Genomic DNA, 18,917 nt, shown 5'->3' with positions numbered 1-18,917 from the left:
ATTATAATTTTATATTATTATATATCAGTGTACATACTTATATTTATTTTAATATCAAACAAAATTAAATAAAAATTTTATTTTTTTAGAGAAATGAACTTATATTTCAAATTTATTAATATTTATTTATTTAAATATTTTTTTGTACTTTATTTCTTTCTTAAACATATTACATTATTTATTTTATTAGATTAAAATAGTATATTTAAGTTTTAATCTTTTGAATATCAAAAATATATATACAGATACAAATGTATCATTTTTTCCTATATAATTATTACAGCTCATCATGTTCTTCATCTATATCATTTTTTTCAATATTATCATAATTAATATTTGAAGAATTGCATAAGTTTGCAATATTTGTGCATAACTGTTCATTAATATCATTTTTTTTATGAATAAATAATGAAATTATAGAGTCTTCAAATTCTTCTACTATTCCTTCACACTAAAATAAAAAATAAAAAATATTAATTTATATAAAATTTGAATCATTTATTGTATATTTCCAAATAAAATCAAAATACTTACATAATATTTTAAACTTTTATTTAAATCATCATCTTGAATAATATCAACTTTACTCATTTCAGGATTCATAGCACCAGATGGACTTATTAAATTTAAGATTGTTAATTCACCATTTGATTTATATGTTGCTCTTACATAGTCTGACATTTTCTCACAAATATTATCCAAAATATCTGATACATGTACTTCAGATTGTGCAAGAGGAATCTTTAAATTATTTAAATATTTATTTGAAGCATGTTTTGACTATAATATAAAAATTAAAGAAAAAAAAATTATCTCTTATTACCTTTTTATGAATGATATTTCCTTGTGCATCTAATCTGTAATTACCTATTTCAATTTCTCTTGCAGGATCAATTTTTGCTAATTCTCCTTCAATTTCTTTCACTGTTGATCTACAAACTATATATTATAAATATTAATTTATTATAATAGTTTGTTACTTAAAGTAGATAATTATAATTTGTTATAAGTTAATATTAATTATTTAATTAATTAATTAACACTTGTGCTTTAGCTTACCTAAACATTTTAAAAGCTTATTATCAATTTCCTTTGATTCAACAAAAATATTTATAAATAAAAGAGAAAATATTGTTAAAATTTTCATCTACAATGAAAATATTAATAATAAATAATTATATTAAAAATAATATAATATTAAAGTAAAAAAAATTAAATTAGAAAATTTAATTTATACTTACATTATATTTAATTAACATGTTAAATGATATTTAATTAATTTATAAAATAAAATATTCAATTTTTTTTGATTGAAAAAGACACGTGTATGATACTTATAAGAGCATATACGTATACAATATATATGTTATCTGTCATTGCATGTAGTCTATAACATTAAATTCGGCAAAACACGAATGAGCTATCATCACGTGTAATGTCGAGAAATACCAAAATAAAAATATAAAAATACTATCAAACTGAAAAAATAATATTATTCAAAGATAAGATAGAATTATATAATAGAATTTTTGAATATTTTATAATTATATAAAATTTTATATTATTTATACAAATATACATTATATGTGGAAATACAAAAATTTATTTATTGTTTTTTTACTATCTTTTAAGAATCAATTTTAAATAATTTAATCTTAAAAAATTGGAATTTTATTATTCAAATATAATATTAAAACAAATATTTTTTTTCTTACTTATTTTTTATTTCTTAAAAAATTTTATATAGAAATATATAAGTAATATGTATATATATATATTCTTCATAGACTTTGAAGTTCATGGATCATTCCATTTATTACTGCGATGTAAACACGTGCCACCCTTTTAAGTGGGAAGTCCATGTTGCTTTTTAAATTGAACTATCATGTTTTAATATTTTATATAAAATTACATTCACTTATTATACATTTTGAAATGTTTCTATATAAATAGTGATTATAATTTTACTCTTTTGAAATTTATATTTGTAGTTTAACTTTTAATATAATAGATAAAATAATTATGCAAAAATATTACAAATATAATGGAGATACTAATAAAAAAAGTGTATAAAAATTTATAAAGTTTTTAGTAAAAATTGCTTATATATACTACATATTTTATTCAGTGATTTATAATTAAAAATAATGCATTAAAAATTTATTTTTACTAATTACTATGCTAAATTTGATGTTTTTGTGATTTTTCCAATTTAAAAATTGTTTAAAAAATAAAGCTATGATATTGTATGATTTAGATAAAAATTAAGATAATATTGTGCTTCAGTTTTTTATATTAAATATGACTTAAATTATAACATAATTTTCAAAATGGAAATGTGGTGGTTTTCTCGAGTAATAGCTCATCATCCGTATACCATTCTAATGATAATACTTATTTTTTCTTCAACATGCTTAATTGTTCCCTTAGCCATTAAAAAATTTCCAGACTTCTCAGATCCTCAGTTAGTAAGTATATATAATTAAAATATAAAAATAATATATATAAAATAATATAATATTTTCTCTACATAATATATAATATAATTTATATTTTTTTATAATGTTAAAGGGATTTGAAGCAAGAGGTACAATATTAGCACAAAGACTTATTGCTTGGCAAAATTTATTAGAATCAAATAAACCAAGAGGACAATTAGTCGATAATCCTTTAGAATATTATCATTATGTGCAACAATTAAATCAACAGGTATTTTTAATAAGAATTATGATATATAAAATTACATGATATATTATGATATATTATTTAATTATGTATATTTAAGTTGTTTTATAAATATATTTAAAAAATAAGTAATTAAATCAATAATCTAATATTATAATATTTTAGAATTTACAGAATCCTGTTATACAAAATTATAGTTGGATTGAAAAAAAACCTAAAAATAAGAAAAAAGGAGGAAAGAAATATCAAAAACAAATTAATAAAGAAGAAATAGATAAAATTGAAATTAAAGATAAATGGGAAGAATTAATAGAGTTAAAAAACAAAAATAAATTAGATATGACAAAGGATTATAAAAGTCAAGATTATATTGATAATGAGAATTTTTTTTGTAATTTGCCATCTTCTGCTTATGCACGTATTGTTATTGGCAGAAACTCTAAGGATTCAAATTTATGGTCAATGGAAGGTGTATTAGCTCAATGTTATATTGATGCAGAACTTAGATCAAATTCACATTTTTCTTCTTTATGTCAAATGTCAGTAGAATATAATAATTCAAGACAAAAATGTTGTAGAAGTTGGTCTCCAGCAAATTATGTTGCACTTCTATCTAATCGAAGTTCTTGTTTGGGTGTGACAGAGAATGACCTCAGTCGTGTCGAAACTCTTTTAAAAAGATGTATTTATTTTTACCAAAATCGTCGTTTAACATCAAATTGTGCAGAAGACTTAAATTGTCAAAAACATGTTCCAACTGAATGCTATATGCATAATGCAGCATATCATTTGTTACATTATTTATTGGATACTGATTTTATTTCGGATCGTGTAAGAAAATTAATTTCTATATATTTCTGTATATTTTTCTATATAATGTGAATTATTATGAATACCAAAAATAATTATTTATTATATTTATTATATTTTTTTTTAGGAGCAAGATCCTCAAAATAAGTTAAATTCAACATTAAAATATGCGATGTTATTTCTACCAATTGCTGCAAGCTCAGCTACTTTAGATTTTTATAAAGGATTAAATGATGTTAATTTATCTTATGGAAAATTTTGTGTAAAGGGAATGCATTTAGGTCTAAAAAGTACATTGTTTGATCGACTGTTAGTGTCAGATTCCATTTTATTACTTACTGGTTTTACCTTTGTAACAATTTGCATATGGGCATATACTGGTTCTTTTTTATTAACGATCACAACCATTATTGCAGTAATTTTTAGTCTTGGCATTTCATATGCATTTTATACTTTACTTTTGCATATAAAATTCTTTCCATTTATGAATCTCTTGGCAATTGTTGTTGCTGTAGGTAAGAAACTAAGAAAGTATATATGATAGTTAAATTTTCAATTTTAAAATACAAAAAATACAAATTATTTCATATGCAATTTTATTTTTTTTAGGAATAGGTGCAGATGATGCATTCATATATTGCAAAATTTGGGAAAGAAGTAAAGAACAAAAAATATCAAATAATGGATTGGTCAGACTGGTACAAGAAACAATGAAACATGCTGTTCCATCTATGTTTGTTACATCTTTAACTACTGCAGTAGCATTTTTTGCATCAGTTGTTAGTAATGTTACTGCTATAAATTGCTTCAGGTATATATATATATTTGAAAATAACTATTTGATTAATATTATAATATTTAAAAAAAAATAAATAAATTTGAAAATTACTAATACAAATCTTTAGTTTATTTTCAGGAATGACTGTTATTGCAAATTTTTTCTTAATGATTACTTGGTTACCAGCATGTGTCGTAGTGTCAGAACGATTTAAACTTGGTATTTTATCTCCCGCGAATTTTATAACACGAAAAATTATTAGACCTTTACGACTATTTGGTGATAAAATAACAATAGGTTTTAATTCTTTTCTTATAAAGATAGTTATTAATTTTCGATGGTGCTGGTTATTCAGTTTGGGTATTGTAGCAATAATATGTTATATTATTGTTTTTCAATATCCTGGTTTACAATTGCCAGATACTGCTGATTTCCAATTATTTGATAGTTCTCATCCATTTGAAAAATATGACTTGATATATGCTCGAAAATTTTGGTTTGAGAAACATGAAACAGTATGTAAAAAAAATATAATATTTCTTAAGATATATCTTTTTGAAAGATTTTGAACAATTAACAATTGCAGATTGATAATGGAGATATGTTGCCACTAAGATTTGTATGGGGCGTTAAACCAATCGATAACGGTAATTATTTAGATCCTGATTTAATTGGTACACCAGAGTGGGATGAATCTTTTGATGTATCTCATCCAGAATCACAATTATGGCTTGAAAAATTTTGCCATAATTTACGAGCACAACCTTTTTATCGTAATACGTTAGGACCTTTACTTCCTAACTGTTTTATTGAATCATTACGTAATTGGATGCAAAGACGTTGTGAAGATCCCATTGATCCACATATTAATTATATGCCATGTTGTGAAAAAAGTAAATTTCCATATAACTCAACTACTTTACAACGATGTGCAGCTGAAGCTAATGCAGGATTATATCGTACTCCTTCATATTTATGGGTTCGCAATGGTGTTTTTGCTGGTTTAAAATTTTTGAGGGAACCGAATTCGACACAATTACAAATATCAAATGAAACAAATTCAGTAATAATGCCAACACCTAAAATTAAAGCTTTAATTGTTGAATATGATAGCATATATAATTACAGTCTTTCTTTTTCAAATATGGATCAATTTTTTCATCAGGTATGTGTGTATGTGTGTATATATATATGAAATACATTAATTTTTTCTTAAATTATAATATAATTAATGAAATTAAAATTATATTTTTGTAGGTTGAAACATGGATGCAAAATCAGTTAAGAAATGCTCCATTAGGAATGCGTGGTGGTTGGTTTGTTAGTAGATTAGAATTTTATGAATTACAACGAACATTGTATGAAGGTACTCTTTGGGCAATGGGAGTTTCATTGATTCTAGCTCTCATAGTATTGGCTTTTGTGACATTTAATCCTCTTATCAGTTTATATGCAATTATAACTATTGGTGCAGCAATTACAGTAACAATTGCTGGTTTGATTCTTCTTGGTTGGAAATTAAATGTTTTAGAAAGTGTTACAGTATCTACAGCAATAGGTATTTTTTGATATAATTAATAATTTTAATTTATAAAATATACATATACATATATATTTTTAGGTTTAACTGTAGATTTTAGTTTACATTACGTAGTAAGTTATAGAGCATGTACTTCTAAAGAGAGAGAAGACAGAGTAAAAACAGCTCTTACACAAATGGGTGGTCCAACTTTAATGGCTTGTCTTACAACTGGTGCTGCTGGTGCTCTTATGTTACCTTCATGTGTATTAGCATATATTCAAATTGGTATATTTTTATTACTCGTAATGGGAATAAGTTGGATATATGCTACATTTTTTTTGTGTCCGATATTAGCAGTTATAGGTCCCTCATCTCATTTCGCTCAATTTCAATATCCTAGGTAAATATATTAGTAATAAATGTTTTAGTTTTTTTTTTTTTTTTCTCATTAATTGGATGTTGAAATTGCAGATTAAATCTATTATGGAATTATCTTCGTAAAAACAAGTCTGGAAATGTGCCTGATTCAAGTACAGATAATAATAGGGCTAGAAGAAAGATTAAAGGAAGAGGAATGTGGTCAGAATCTACTTTAAGTACATCTAGTACAGTATGTCAATTCCATTGTAATGAAATAGAAACTTTCACTAGACCACCGCCATCACCATCATTACCTCCATCTCCATCATCAGCATTACTTCAATAAGATAAAGATTAAATTATAAGATGAGTATATTTTAAAGAAAAAGAAAAATTCTAATTATGATGTTCCATAAACTCTTCCAGATTTTTAACAATGAATTTATTATTCATGTGTAACTTATGTCACATATAATCTATGATCATGTGTCACTAATGTGTCATTGGCTGTGTTCAAAATAGTTTTAAGATAATTATTTATATCTATTATTAATTCATTGGGCTTCCTATATCAGTTACGCAAGTATATGCATATATTATATCCATTGTGATATAAGTCAGGCTTTAAATGCCAAATATATCGCAGGCTGTTTTATATTTTATGATTTATTTTAAGTCTCAATTTTTAATAAATTTTGAAACTGTATTTTATGTTTATATATTTAATGTAACTGATAATATTGATAAAATGTTATACTATTAGACTTGCATTTACATATCTATGAATGCATTTTAACTTTTTTTTTTATTAAAATTTATATAAAATATATTTGTAATTTTATGTAAATATAGATTTTTTTATATGCAAATATTAATAAATTTAATTATTTTTTATTTATTTTAAAATAAATTTATATATATACATATAATTTAATATGTTTTATTGATAATTGTATTATATAACTTTATTTATTAATTATTATTAAGAATTATATATATATTATTAAGAAAAATTAAATATGTTATTTGAATAAGTTTATCAAATTGATAATTCAAAGATTATATACAGAGACTGTTTTTTTTCTAAATGAAATATTATAATAAATTTAATAGAGTGAATGAATTTATTATATATTTAGAAATAAGAGAATATTGAATTAGTTATTTTATTGAATAATTGAATAATGCTTTCAACTTTATAGGAAGATGTATGCGTGTATGTCTGCAATTAAATTTAAGAAAAAATAACGGAATGTGCTATTATACATGATTTTATTTCGAGATTATTTATATTTATAAACTATATAACTATTTATAAAAAAAGACTGACAAATTTGTATAATTTTCATAGATGATATTGAATATGCAAAGAAAGTTTAAAATAATTTTTTTTCTTAAAATTTTAATTGTTTTTTAAATATTTTATTTAGAAGTTTTAATTTTGTTTAAATAAATATTCATTGTTCTGTATTAATTTCTGATATTTCGGTTAAGATAGTTTATATCTATGAACATTATATTTTTATCAAATTTGAAATATTAAATGTTATTGTACATACAACAAATAAAAACTCGTACACATTTCGTTATAAAAAGAAAAAGGTACAAATCAACAATTTATGTAATACTATATCATGCTTTGAAAAAATTAAATATTTATGCTGTTAAAAAAAATCCATTTTTATAATTACTGTATATGTGTTTATCAATTATTTAAATATTTATAACTATCGTATGTTAAGAATATTGATATAATCTAGAATGCATTGGCAATCTTTAATATATCTATATATGTGCGTGCGTGCGTGCGTGCGTGCGTGCGTGCGTGCGTGCGTGCGTGTGTGTGTGTGTGTGTGTGTGTGTGTTATAATATAGTAATGTATGTTATGTATTTCATGTTAATGCGCATCTTCGTTAAAACAAATATTTATTCAATATAAATTATGTTAAATATGTGAGCATACTATAAAAAAATGATTTTCGCAATAATCTCATTCACATATTCTCGATAAAAATATTTAGTAAACTATTTTAAATAACGATTATTTAATATTTACAAATACGAATATATTTCGGAAAATTGTTATTTTATAAAACGTTATTTTCAGAGATTAAAAATATATTTCGATGAAATTGCCTTTATTGACAAAATTTATAGAGAATCAAAAGTGGATGTGTATGTAAATATATTAAAACATACATATTAATATAATTAAACTGAAAATTTAAATTTAATTATAATATATTTATTAATTTAAGTTACTTTATAAATATATCTACCTGCGAAACAGGGCGTGAAAAAAAAACATTGATTTAAAAGATTCGATTACTAAAGTATAATGCTTCTTAATTATATTTTAGGTATTTATACACGACGACGACGTTTCAATAATATTGGACTTATAGGATCAGTTAATGGCCGTTTTTCGACTTTTGGTAATTCTATTTTATATCTTCGAATCGGTTGAGCTTTATGAACAATTTGTTTTCGTAACTGTGCGATTTCTTCTTCTTCTTGTTTCTTTTTAGCAGCAATTTCCTATTATTTCCATTTTATTATTGTACGTATTATAATCTTGGAAATAGAATATATTATTAATGAATAAATTACAGAACACTTTACCATTTGTTTCTGTAACTCTTTTTGTCTTTGTTTTTCTTTTATAATCTCGTCAAAGCGTTTTCTTTCTATCGCTCGAATTTCTGAGTGTAAAGGTCCTATTTTTGGTGGTTCTAACTTCTTTCTTGATAAACATGGTGTAAACGGCGGTTTTTTCCAAAGCTAGATTATTTAATAAAATTAAAAATGTTTCATTAAATTATTTAATAAAAAATATACTATTCATATAATGTATAATACATGAATTAATTAATAATATTATATAATAAGTATTAAAATTAATAATTAATTAAAATTGATTTCAAATAAAATTTGTTTAATTATATACCTCGGTATTCTTTTTAATTTGCTTATTGGGAACATCAACTTTTTGATTCTTTTCGTTTTTATTGTTATTTATTGGTTCAATTTTAATTCGATTTTTTATAAACTTTGGAATGGGATTTGCATGAAATATTTTTATTTTTTTCTCTTCTTCCAATATCTAAAAGTAATGAAAAAAATCACAATATTTTTTAATATCTTAATATATTTGTAACAAAGATTTGCATACCTTTTTAACGTGTTTTTGTTTTTGTTCTTCTTTTTGTTTCTGCATATTTTTTGATCGTAAATCAAAAGAGAATGGATGCATCTTGACATTCTGCGATTTTTGTATTTTATTACAAATCTCAGTTTTAACATTAGATTCCTAAAATATTGATCTCAAGTTAATCAATTTAGATAATATTCTTTATCCATTATCAACGTTACATACCTGTTTAATGCTAACATTATGCACTATATATTCCTCTTTTTCTTCCTCATGTTGATTGACATACAATGGGTTTTCATATACTTGGTTAATGTTAACATCATGCACTACGTTTTCTTCCTTTTCTTTTTTCTCTTGATTAACATACAACGGGTTTTCGTATACTGTTTCATTTTGTGTTTCGGACAAAGAGAAATTTTTTAAAGATCTAGGAAAGAATTAAATGATATTTTTTTTTTTATTATGGATAAAAAGAAGACAAAAAAATATGTTATGTTTGGAAATTCACAGTTGTAATTCTTACGTGATCAATGAATCGTCTTCTGTAATTAAATTCGGAAGTTTTTCTTTTGCAAGATTCGGATTTGGTGTACTTACAACTACAGTCACTCTATCTGTATATGATCAAAGAATCCATCAATTTTATTAATCATGATTGAATAAAACGAAGTAGAAAAATTTTGGAAATTTTTAAACTTCTATTCTTTAAAGATATCATTCATTACTTACTAAAAAACGAATCTCCAATATCGGGTAAATTTGAAAAATCAACAAATTGCGGTGATTGGATCGCATCCCATTTCTCATCTTTTTTCGAATTTTTATTCTTCTGCCAATCATCATCTTGACATTCCGGCTTGACATTCTCCTTCTGCCACAATTTTCGAGGTGGTACTTTCGTAGTATTCTTGGAGTATGTAACCGGTGTTATAGCTTGTCCATATTTTATATTCATCAATTTTGTGGGTGCGTGCATTATCTAAAATTCCAGAATCTTGTCAATTTTATGTTATGAAACAAATATAAAATTGATTATATTTTTCACAAAATTAAAAAAAAAAAAGAGAAACAATTTTTACTCTTTTATTACTTTTAATAATAATTTAAAAATCATCCAATGCTTTATTTCGAAATTAACTAAATACTTCACAACTGTCGTATGTTTACTATTATGAATAGGTCAAGTTGAATTTAATTTCTGGAGGAAACGAAACACACGAGAATAACAATGAATAGCGATTATAAATATTGTTGTATAGAAAAAGAAATATAAGTCGTAAAAAAATTATCATATGTTAATAAGAAATATATCGAATTCAGATTTCATTTCTTTATAATTCATAAAAATTGTACGATGTTTTATAAATAATCGATAAAATTAATATATAAAAATAATTATATTTTGTTAATAGTTATAAATTAATAAGTAATAATTATATTGTAACATAACATTGTAGTAAATATAACGAGTTGCGCGCGATCATTGATATTATGTACACGTGAACATTTCTATGGATACAAATGTTCACAACAAAGCACGGGCCATATCGTTGTATCGTTTTCTCTAAATAAATTTGTTAAATATGATTAATCTTTCTTCTGTTCGACAATCGCAATTGACACAGTTTCACTACTCATTTGCTTTCATTCCAAAAAAGAATTATTTTAAAAATCTTGTGATGACATCACAATCTATAATTCATATATTGCGTTACAATATGCAACAACTTTTAAAAAGAGAATTCAACGATGAATTCTAATATTGAAAATAATATCTCGATTTAAAGAAAAACTACGAACATGCACGGCTTACGGTAAGAAAATAATTAATTTCTCCTTCTCTAATCTCTTTACTTTATTGTTTAAAATTAATCTAATCACCCGATTTTAAAATGCAAAATATATAGATTTTGAAAACGTTAGATAAATCTAATTTTTATTATCTATAATTTTCAGAGTTGAACACAATATTAGCAGCTTAGGTACGAGTCGCTGGCTAGAGGCTCTTTGGGAACCAGCTGCCAAATTGTACACTTTACCAAATGGATTAGATATGCTCGATGTAAGCGGCGATGGAGATGCCAGGCTTGTCTGTGCTGATTTGGGAGCTCTCGACATCAATTCGCCTAAAGTGAGATACAATTTTTAATAATTAAAAAAGATCATTGTACGCCCTTGCCAAATACATATCCTATAAAATATAATCCTTTATTAATATTGCATACATTTGTACAAATCATTTTCAGATACGAGTTTACAAAGGAGGCGATCAGATAACGGAGCACAACATGGTAGATCTACCTTGTGGGGTGGTCGGTTTTTACACGCAAAATGGAGAATCTCGATCCTCCGTGGTGGCAGTGGGTGTTGGTTCTAGCGTCTACATCTTTAAAAACATGAGACCCTACTTTAAATACTGTTTGCCTCACATCGAGGTACATCCAAAAGAACGAGAGGTACAGAAGATTCTTTTTCCCTTAAATTTAAAGAAATACAAATACTTTTTTCGATTTACAAAATTGACGGTAATCTGTTGATAGATTTGGCACAAGGCTGGACTGGACGAAGAATTGAACGTGCTCACATTAGCCGATGAACTGGATCTGTTGTTAAAGGAACTTGGGGCTGGATTCATTTCACCGAGAACGTTGAAATTCTTATGCATGGATAAGAATTTGAGAGCTAGTTTCGCAGAACAGTACAGAAGGATTCCACTGGTTAAAAGCAACGCCTTAACTGCGATTTCTGTGATTCGAAGAGATTCGTGGAACGATCCAGCAAGTAGTTGCCTCGTGCTGGGTACGGAATTTGGAGAAGTACTTATATTGGATCCTCGGTATTATTTTATTATACGCATATTTTTGAATAATTAAAAAATTATAAGTAAATCACTAAATTTATCTATTTGTTTTAGAACGTTCTCCATTATGGATAAACATTTATTGCAATGGCCACCGGTTGCTTTCGCGTGTATAGGTTTATGGGCAGGCGATGGAAGGATATTAATTATCGGAAGGGACGGTAAAATAGGCGTGATAAGGAGAGGAAGCTCTGTCAAACTTTGGGAAAAATTATCGTCACCAGCTGTAGCTATTTCAGCCCTTAATAACGAGGGCATCGCGGTTACCACGATGGATGGCACATTGATCGGTTTCTCCAGAAAGGTATACGAGATATTTCTTCTTTATTTCGAGTATAAATCATAGCCGATAAATTAATCCGTAACAGGGAATTAAACTTTGGTACGTTCGCGTTCCGGGAGCAATTTTGGATTCGATAAGTTTACCAGTTCCTCAAATTGGACTCTCTTTGCTTGCTGTGAGTACAGCTGGATATGGCATCCGTGTATACGATGGGAAGCATCACGTAGACACGTTGAAGATTATGGAACCAGTTTCAGCTATGAAGGTATATCTCATATATGTAGGCGGAAAATTAATTTTTTAAGCTAAATATTAACGATAATTGTATTCCTTTTTTTCTTCTTCTTTGAAATAGTACGGTAAAATGGGTCAAGAAGAACGAACAATGGCGATGGTCACCGTAGGTGGTGGCCTCTGCGTGAAAATTTTGAAACGCACCGCCGATTTCAGTATTCACAATGCGCTGTCCGATCTACCGATCAACGACGGTTCTAAATTTTTGATACCGAAGAAAACGCGACTGTTCGTCGAGCAAACGATACGCGAAAGATCAGAGGCAAAGAAGATACACACTACTTTTCAACAAGGTCTTCTTCGATTGAGATTAATGGTAGCCAAAAAAGTAGCCGAATCTTTGAACGACAATCAAGTCGCTGGATCACACTCTCTTACCATGGAAGCTACCGTTTTAGGGCTGGGACCGCATTATCAAATTCGTATTCTGTTGACGAATATATCCGACGAGTTGTCCGACACGGATCTGTACATCGTTTGTAGGAGCGAGAACATAGAGGTGAAACCACGTCTGATGGACGTACCTCTTTTACCGAGCGGTGTTCCGATTCCATTTGTCGTTAACGCGATTTTGAACGGTAGAATATCGGGAAGGATGGAAATTTTGGTGTGTAAGAAGTCGAAAACGAAACCAATTACCGTAACGACAGTGATTTTACCTGCTCCTGAAGAAGATATCGAAGTCTAATTATATAACGAAGATATCTAAGTTTTGGAATCTGTAGAAATCTGTAAAAGAAAATTTCCTATGTATTTTATTTAATGTTGATACATATTTAATATTTAAATTAATATTTAAATGTTGATACATTTTTAAAAATGTTATGAATATATATATATATGTATATATAATTGTGTAAATTATAAAATTGATTTTTGAATTAATATTTTGTTTATTTTTCATTAAAACTATATGATATTAAGTTTTTGTTGCCTCTATTAAAGATTAAAACACATTGTTTTCGAAAGAAAAATGATAAAAGTATGTTCGATTTATATTTCGTGTGATCGCGCGCTAAAATCAAATAGAACGTGCTAGACAAGGAGAACAAATGATGCAAGAAAGATGGAGATACGTAAAAATTATGAAATCAGCGCCATCTTCAGAGTGCCGCAAATTAAACATAAATAAAAAGGATAGAAAATAGTGAGAAAAGGATAGAGAATAAGAATTGACCGTCAGCGTCATCTCTCGGGTACCGAAGACACTTTTTTAAAAGATAGGATAAAGTAGATTAAGAATTTAAGTTCAGCGCCATCTTTTAAATGTTAAGAGAAACTCTTTGAGAAAAGGTTTTCGAAATATTCGAGAGATGGCGCCACCAGTCAATTCTTACTCTATTTCTATCCTTTTCTAACTATCTTCTGTCCTTTCTTCGTGAGTTTCATTTGCGGCACTCTGAAGATGGCGCTGATTTCAATATTTTTACACTATCTCTGTCCTTCTCTCATCATTTACTCTCCTTGTCTACATTCACTCTACAAATTCATGGGTTCAAAAGACGGAACCGATACTATTTGAATTAACTTTCTTGCCTTCTTTCTTCTTCTTTACTTCTAATCGAATTGATTGGGGAAACTTTAAGAGTTTATTCAATATATTATATATATATATATATATATATATCTATTTTTATATATTGTGTACATATATCATATACACATTTTCCCGTTTCTATTATTAAATGAAACATTAAGAAAAATATACGTATCATCAACTAGACATTTCATTCTCATTCTCTATCCTCCTACTAATTAACTTAAATATAAATTTTCTCCATTCCATCTTTCGAAACTACGTAAAATATATGATATATTACAATTTTATACTACACAAAGCGTTCGATATTAAACAGAATACTTAAAAAAAAAAAAAAAAAAGGATTACAATGTATTCAATGTAGATAAATATCCTTACAACATAAAAATTCGCGACAAAATAAAAATGACTTTCTAATTTCTATACTATTTCAGGCAACTGTCGTTCTACCCAATATCAGAACCAGGAAGAATCAAGAAATCGATGGAGGAAGAGAAGATCTAGCAAGAAGATCGCGGTAGATCGGTTTTCACGCCACATGGAACAACAACCATTCGCATCCGCGAAACGAGCGTTTGATCGAGCTCCCCGATACAGGCTGCCATACGATTTACTGTCATTCGCGCGTGCGAACATCGGCCTCTAGATAAAGAGAAGATCCTCCCTCCCCTCCCTCTGAATCGTAGTACTCCCTCTATCGATTGCGTTATGTTGCCGCTAATTTGGATTTATGTTCGCATTCGCACGTCGCTCGATGGCTCGCGCCGCCACCGACAGAATCTCCTTGATCGAATTCCCCCCCTCCCCCTTCCCCCTCCTCCCGCTTTTTTTTCTCTCCCCTTATCTCGTTCGCAGAAAATTCTGCGAATTTGCGTTGTACGAATAGAGCAGAGGAAGGAGTGGAATCGAGATTTTTTTTTTTTCGGAAGGAGACGAAACATTTTCTTATTTATCGAATTATTATAAGGATGATTAATTTTAAAAATTTACAATTTATCGATAACAATAAAGTATTTATCTTTCATTCTTTCAGAGACAAACATCTCTTTCCCAAGTGTGTCACAAATTTTCTTTGTATCACAAACAGACGAAGGGGGGCACACAACGCTCAATTAAGAAGAATGTACAGATATCTATCCACGATAGATTGTATCTCATTTCTCGCGCATCTCTCGAACGAAAAAAAAAACGACGAAGCAATATATACATATATAAGACGTAATCTTACGTGAAAATCTTACGTGTCCAAAGCTCGCTCAACTCGATCCCCTTCGTGTTTCGAAGAGAAATGAGGAGAGAAATGAGAAGAAACAAGTCGTATCACTGAACGAGGGGGTTGGTAATTGAGCGCGAAAACGCGCGTCAAGTCGATGACGAGGACAAATGGTAAGCTCAGCTATCGGAAAGAAGGAGGCTCGTCGACGACAAAGTGGGTGGGGTAAAATTGCTCGTCCGATCGACGACAGGGGATAGGAGTGCGGGGGCGGGCGCGAAAAAATGGCAAAATCTGATCCGGGCAGGGACGTGGTAGCGAAGGGTACAGGGTACCGTGGATCGTCATTACCCGTCATTATCGTGGCTCGGCCAACCACTGTAATCCGTATTTCATTTTCTGCCGGTTTTTTATCCTCCCTCCCCCTCTCAACGGTCTCATCCACGAGCAAGTGGTTACGGCCCTAGATTACAGGCGTCGTTGGACGACGACCTGATAGTTTCCGCGATAGAGCTTCCCTCCCCCCACCCCCCTCTCGAATGTACACTCCGCGATTTGCACCCTTCAAGGTCTCTGCCCCCTTTTTTCCATCGTTCATCGTTCGTGACGATCGACCAGGGTTAACGGTTGATGATTTTCATTAAGAAGTTTCTTGGGGGTGAAGTTGCGTTCGGTTTGGATTTCTGAATCTTTTTTTTCTTTTTCTTCTTGAAAATGGATACGAAATCTGGAAATTGGATTTAGGTTATTACGTTCGATTTGGATTTTTATTGGAACGTGTTTTGGGGTTAGATCTTTTTTTTCCTTTGGATTTATTTGGTTCGTTTGAATTTGATCTGGGTTACGATAATGTTTTAAGATGTGCGTTTTATGGACGAACGAATACAAGAATTCAGAATTATAATAGAATATGGATTTTCTGAATGATGCAAGTGGAAGTTGAGGAAGTATTGGGAACGAAATTATCGATATCTAATTTCACCGAATGCTCGATCAAGTTTTGAAATTAGTATAGAAGAAGTAGTATACAAGGTGTGCAATAAAATATTCGATTAATCCTTTGAATCATAAAATGGTGCTATTATGCACGAAAAGATATATTTTGTACCCGAAAAATGTACGAATCGTTGAGAACTAGTTTATTGAATAATTAACAATAAATATCCTTGTTTATTATCGATCAATGTTTCGTTTCAACTCTTCCCTCTAATTATATATATAATCCATGAATTGGAAAAGGAGGAGGTCGAAGGTTAAGTCGAATGAAAAGGTAGGAACTAATTGCCTCACGGTACGCAATTTACTCGAGGATTTGAATAAAGTGAAAGATAAAGCACGTTTCCTTTCCTCGAGAAAGAAGCATATCCTCTTTACTTCGAATACGGGCTCGTATTTTATACTTATTTCTCATCGTTAAAAGATCAATTTGGAACAGGATCGATTTAGAAATGGGGGAAAAAAAAAAGATATCAAAAAAATCGGTAAACGATCATCTCGAAAACAGGAAATTTTAACGAATCTAAATTTTTTTTTCTCTTTGTTTCCATTTCATCGGTATTTATTACCTCATTAAGGATTTTTATAAACGTATCACGTTTATTTTTGCTCGTCCTATAATATTTTCTGTTGCAATAATTGGTATAATAAGAACATAACCTTGATTTTTATAAACGCAGAAGATGAAAAAAATAGATAAAAGAAGTATACACGATATTTAACGGAAGAATATTCACATCGAATAACTTGTTAAAATTTTCAAAATATGAGAAGTAAGAAATCGTACTAACAGCTAACATTGATCCTCCACAATTGTATTACGATCGTGATTGTGAATGAAATATATTTTTAATAAGATTCTCAATCTTTAAATCTTTCTTGTGCATCTTTCAATCGCAAAGTTCAGATTCAACGATTCGATAATATCTTGACTTTCTTCCATCGTGTTAATTATTATAATTAGATTTCTTTACTTGATCGCTATTTCGTAACTTTTTCGGAGGAAATATGTATCGAAATTCGATGTATCGATATTATCTCGACTTAGAATTTGGAGTGAAATTTGTACAACACACACATGCACGTATAAAAATTCATCGCGTAAAACAAATATTTTTATTTTTATTACATTAAATTACTGATAAATTATTAATCTAACGAAACATAATCTACCAACATTTCTCCCTTTTTTTTTTTGTATTCTACGCAACGATTCATAATTATGCGAGTTACATTTGAAATTCTGTGGACGTCAACTTTTATGCTAATATTATTTTTAAAGATGGCCTATCGATTACAGTAGCCGGTCGATCTGCATTTCTAATTCGATGATTTTGCTAATTTGTGTAAAAGGTGGCTCCGAGAAACCAGGTATTATAGTTGTAAATCTCGTTTTCGCGGTAAGGAAACGATTCAGACCTTCAAATAGAAAAACGTGTTAGTTCTTTTTTTTAAATATATCTATTTATTCCTCTTTTAATATTCAAGCGGAACAATTTGCATTGCGCGTGTTTAATTTGTTGATTTATATGAATACAGGTATATTTCGTTCAAATCAATCGACGTGAATGTAATATAAAAAATTTGCAAGATCGATTGATTTTATTAATAAATAAATAAATACCTGACAAATTTTAAAGATGTCACTCTAGGATTCTGTAATTCTTATTACATCTACAAAATTTTTTAACAAATATGCTCAAAACATAAAGACATAACAATTCAAAAGGTATTTTTCTTTTAAAATAAATTTACATTTTTTTCGCGAAAATTCCACGAAGGAAATTTTCTTTAAAAATTAATCAATCCTAAATTAATTCGATATCGTATTATTATTCACATTTTTGCACAAAAATATTCTCCACGTCCCGATATCTTAATCAAACTTAATCCTTTCCCTTAAATTTTTCGCTATATCTATAAATATGAATAAATCATCGAATGGTCAAATAATTCTACTTTTAGTGTTAGAACCGTTGAAAAGGTTCCAATACGATAACGATTAAAGCGCCGAGATTGAAGAGGAACGAGATTGAATTAATATCCCATCGAGCCTTTAATTAAACGGCTCCAAGTATAAACTTGGCCATTTTTATTTGTCCCACACGTCACTTGTGCTGCACACACCTATGAGATATTACTCTGCGGGCAATTAGCTCTATCTTTCTTAACCCCTTTAACCTATCGACCCCTTTCCTCTTCGGTTCCGCCGCATCCTTGGAACCGATTACATTCTTGCGGGACAAGGTTGTTAGAAAAGGCAACGAGAAAGACCGGTGAACGTGTCTATGGCCGGGTAATAAGGTGCAAAAGGAAATACGAAAACACTGAATAAACCAACTACCCTAAGTGGGAGAAGTTGCAGCAGAAGAGGACTGAAAATTGTCCGCGAAAATACACTTGTGAATACCTCGAATGTTT

The 18,917-nt window shown here is 28.5% G+C and overlaps 4 protein-coding genes across 7 annotated transcripts; 2 read left to right on the top strand and 2 right to left on the bottom strand.

Moving 5' to 3' along the window:
- Positions 1 to 104: 104 nt before the first annotated feature.
- Positions 105 to 1,851, bottom strand: sel (canopy family protein seele). 2 transcript variants are annotated; one of them, XM_086915290.1, is made up of 6 exons: positions 1,716 to 1,851; positions 1,242 to 1,420; positions 1,060 to 1,147; positions 824 to 939; positions 535 to 741; positions 105 to 451 (listed from the first exon to the last, which is right to left on the bottom strand). In XM_086915290.1, the coding sequence occupies exons 2-6, from the start codon at positions 1,257 to 1,259 to the stop codon at positions 278 to 280; spliced, it is 603 nt and encodes a 200-aa protein (XP_086771416.1). In that variant the 5' UTR covers positions 1,260 to 1,420; positions 1,716 to 1,851; the 3' UTR covers positions 105 to 277. The 2 variants fall into 2 exon arrangements, with proteins under 2 accessions (XP_086771416.1, XP_012351133.2); XM_012495679.3 differs by lacking the exon at positions 1,716 to 1,851 and having other exon boundaries at positions 1,242 to 1,478.
- Positions 1,807 to 8,793, top strand: LOC100867514 (protein dispatched). 2 transcript variants are annotated; one of them, XM_086915285.1, is made up of 11 exons: positions 1,807 to 2,468; positions 2,572 to 2,709; positions 2,851 to 3,154; positions 3,329 to 3,516; positions 3,623 to 4,010; positions 4,105 to 4,306; positions 4,401 to 4,788; positions 4,860 to 5,438; positions 5,531 to 5,831; positions 5,895 to 6,195; positions 6,267 to 8,793. In XM_086915285.1, the coding sequence occupies exons 1-11, from the start codon at positions 2,331 to 2,333 to the stop codon at positions 6,499 to 6,501; spliced, it is 3,162 nt and encodes a 1,053-aa protein (XP_086771411.1). In that variant the 5' UTR covers positions 1,807 to 2,330; the 3' UTR covers positions 6,502 to 8,793. The 2 variants fall into 2 exon arrangements, with proteins under 2 accessions (XP_086771411.1, XP_086771410.1); XM_086915284.1 differs by having other exon boundaries at positions 2,851 to 3,516.
- LOC105734763 (uncharacterized) lies at positions 8,278 to 17,561 on the bottom strand. 2 transcript variants are annotated; one of them, XM_086915287.1, is made up of 8 exons: positions 17,288 to 17,561; positions 10,040 to 10,289; positions 9,834 to 9,924; positions 9,533 to 9,737; positions 9,329 to 9,466; positions 9,104 to 9,259; positions 8,779 to 8,937; positions 8,278 to 8,694 (listed from the first exon to the last, which is right to left on the bottom strand). In XM_086915287.1, exons 1-8 carry the CDS (start codon positions 17,294 to 17,296, stop codon positions 8,521 to 8,523), a joined length of 1,182 nt encoding a protein of 393 aa, XP_086771413.1. In that variant the 5' UTR covers positions 17,297 to 17,561; the 3' UTR covers positions 8,278 to 8,520. The 2 variants fall into 2 exon arrangements, with proteins under 2 accessions (XP_086771413.1, XP_012338782.2); XM_012483328.3 differs by lacking the exon at positions 17,288 to 17,561 and adding an exon at positions 10,401 to 10,536.
- On the top strand, positions 10,824 to 13,632 carry LOC147656413 (BBSome complex member BBS1-like). Its single transcript, XM_086915286.1, has 7 exons — positions 10,824 to 11,124; positions 11,267 to 11,441; positions 11,557 to 11,766; positions 11,851 to 12,146; positions 12,225 to 12,474; positions 12,539 to 12,718; positions 12,809 to 13,632. The coding sequence occupies exons 1-7, from the start codon at positions 11,111 to 11,113 to the stop codon at positions 13,433 to 13,435; spliced, it is 1,752 nt and encodes a 583-aa protein (XP_086771412.1). The 5' UTR covers positions 10,824 to 11,110; the 3' UTR covers positions 13,436 to 13,632.
- Positions 17,562 to 18,917: the final 1,356 nt, after the last annotated feature.

This window comes from Apis florea, unplaced genomic scaffold, assembly GCF_048593485.1.
Source record: "Apis florea isolate Af1SG1 unplaced genomic scaffold, ASM4859348v1 contig_3772_pilon, whole genome shotgun sequence".
Taxonomy (NCBI): Eukaryota; Metazoa; Arthropoda; class Insecta; order Hymenoptera; family Apidae; genus Apis; species Apis florea.
The sequence above is the reverse complement of the archived record's forward strand: the minus strand, read 5'-3'. Positions and strand labels throughout refer to the sequence as shown.

What these genes read in the sequence shown, in the direction of transcription:
- sel (XM_086915290.1), bottom strand. An exon ending in TAAGCTTTTAAAATGTTTAG is followed by an intron (nt 940 to 1,059) that starts GTAAGCTAAAGC and finishes TATAATATATAG; the next exon opens with TTTGTAGATCAACAGTGAAA. An exon ending in GAAATATCATTCATAAAAAG is followed by an intron (nt 742 to 823) that starts GTAATAAGAGAT and finishes AATAATTTAAAG; the next exon opens with ATTCCTCTTGCACAATCTGA.
- LOC147656413 (XM_086915286.1), top strand. An exon ending in GTACTTATATTGGATCCTCG is followed by an intron (nt 12,147 to 12,224) that starts GTATTATTTTAT and finishes TATTTGTTTTAG; the next exon opens with AACGTTCTCCATTATGGATA. An exon ending in AACCAGTTTCAGCTATGAAG is followed by an intron (nt 12,719 to 12,808) that starts GTATATCTCATA and finishes TCTTTGAAATAG; the next exon opens with TACGGTAAAATGGGTCAAGA.
- LOC105734763 (XM_012483328.3), bottom strand. Translation starts at nt 10,424, where the DNA reads ATGATTTTTAAATTATTATTAAAA. An exon ending in TATTGGAGATTCGTTTTTTA is followed by an intron (nt 9,925 to 10,039) that starts GTAAGTAATGAA and finishes GATCATATACAG; the next exon opens with ATAGAGTGACTGTAGTTGTA. An exon ending in GAAGACGATTCATTGATCAC is followed by an intron (nt 9,738 to 9,833) that starts GTAAGAATTACA and finishes ATTCTTTCCTAG; the next exon opens with ATCTTTAAAAAATTTCTCTT.
- LOC100867514 (XM_086915284.1), top strand. Translation starts at nt 2,331, where the DNA reads ATGGAAATGTGGTGGTTTTCTCGAGTAATAGCTCATCATCCGTATACC. An exon ending in TGCAACAATTAAATCAACAG is followed by an intron (nt 2,710 to 2,850) that starts GTATTTTTAATA and finishes ATAATATTTTAG; the next exon opens with AATTTACAGAATCCTGTTAT. An exon ending in GCTCAATTTCAATATCCTAG is followed by an intron (nt 6,196 to 6,266) that starts GTAAATATATTA and finishes TTGAAATTGCAG; the next exon opens with ATTAAATCTATTATGGAATT.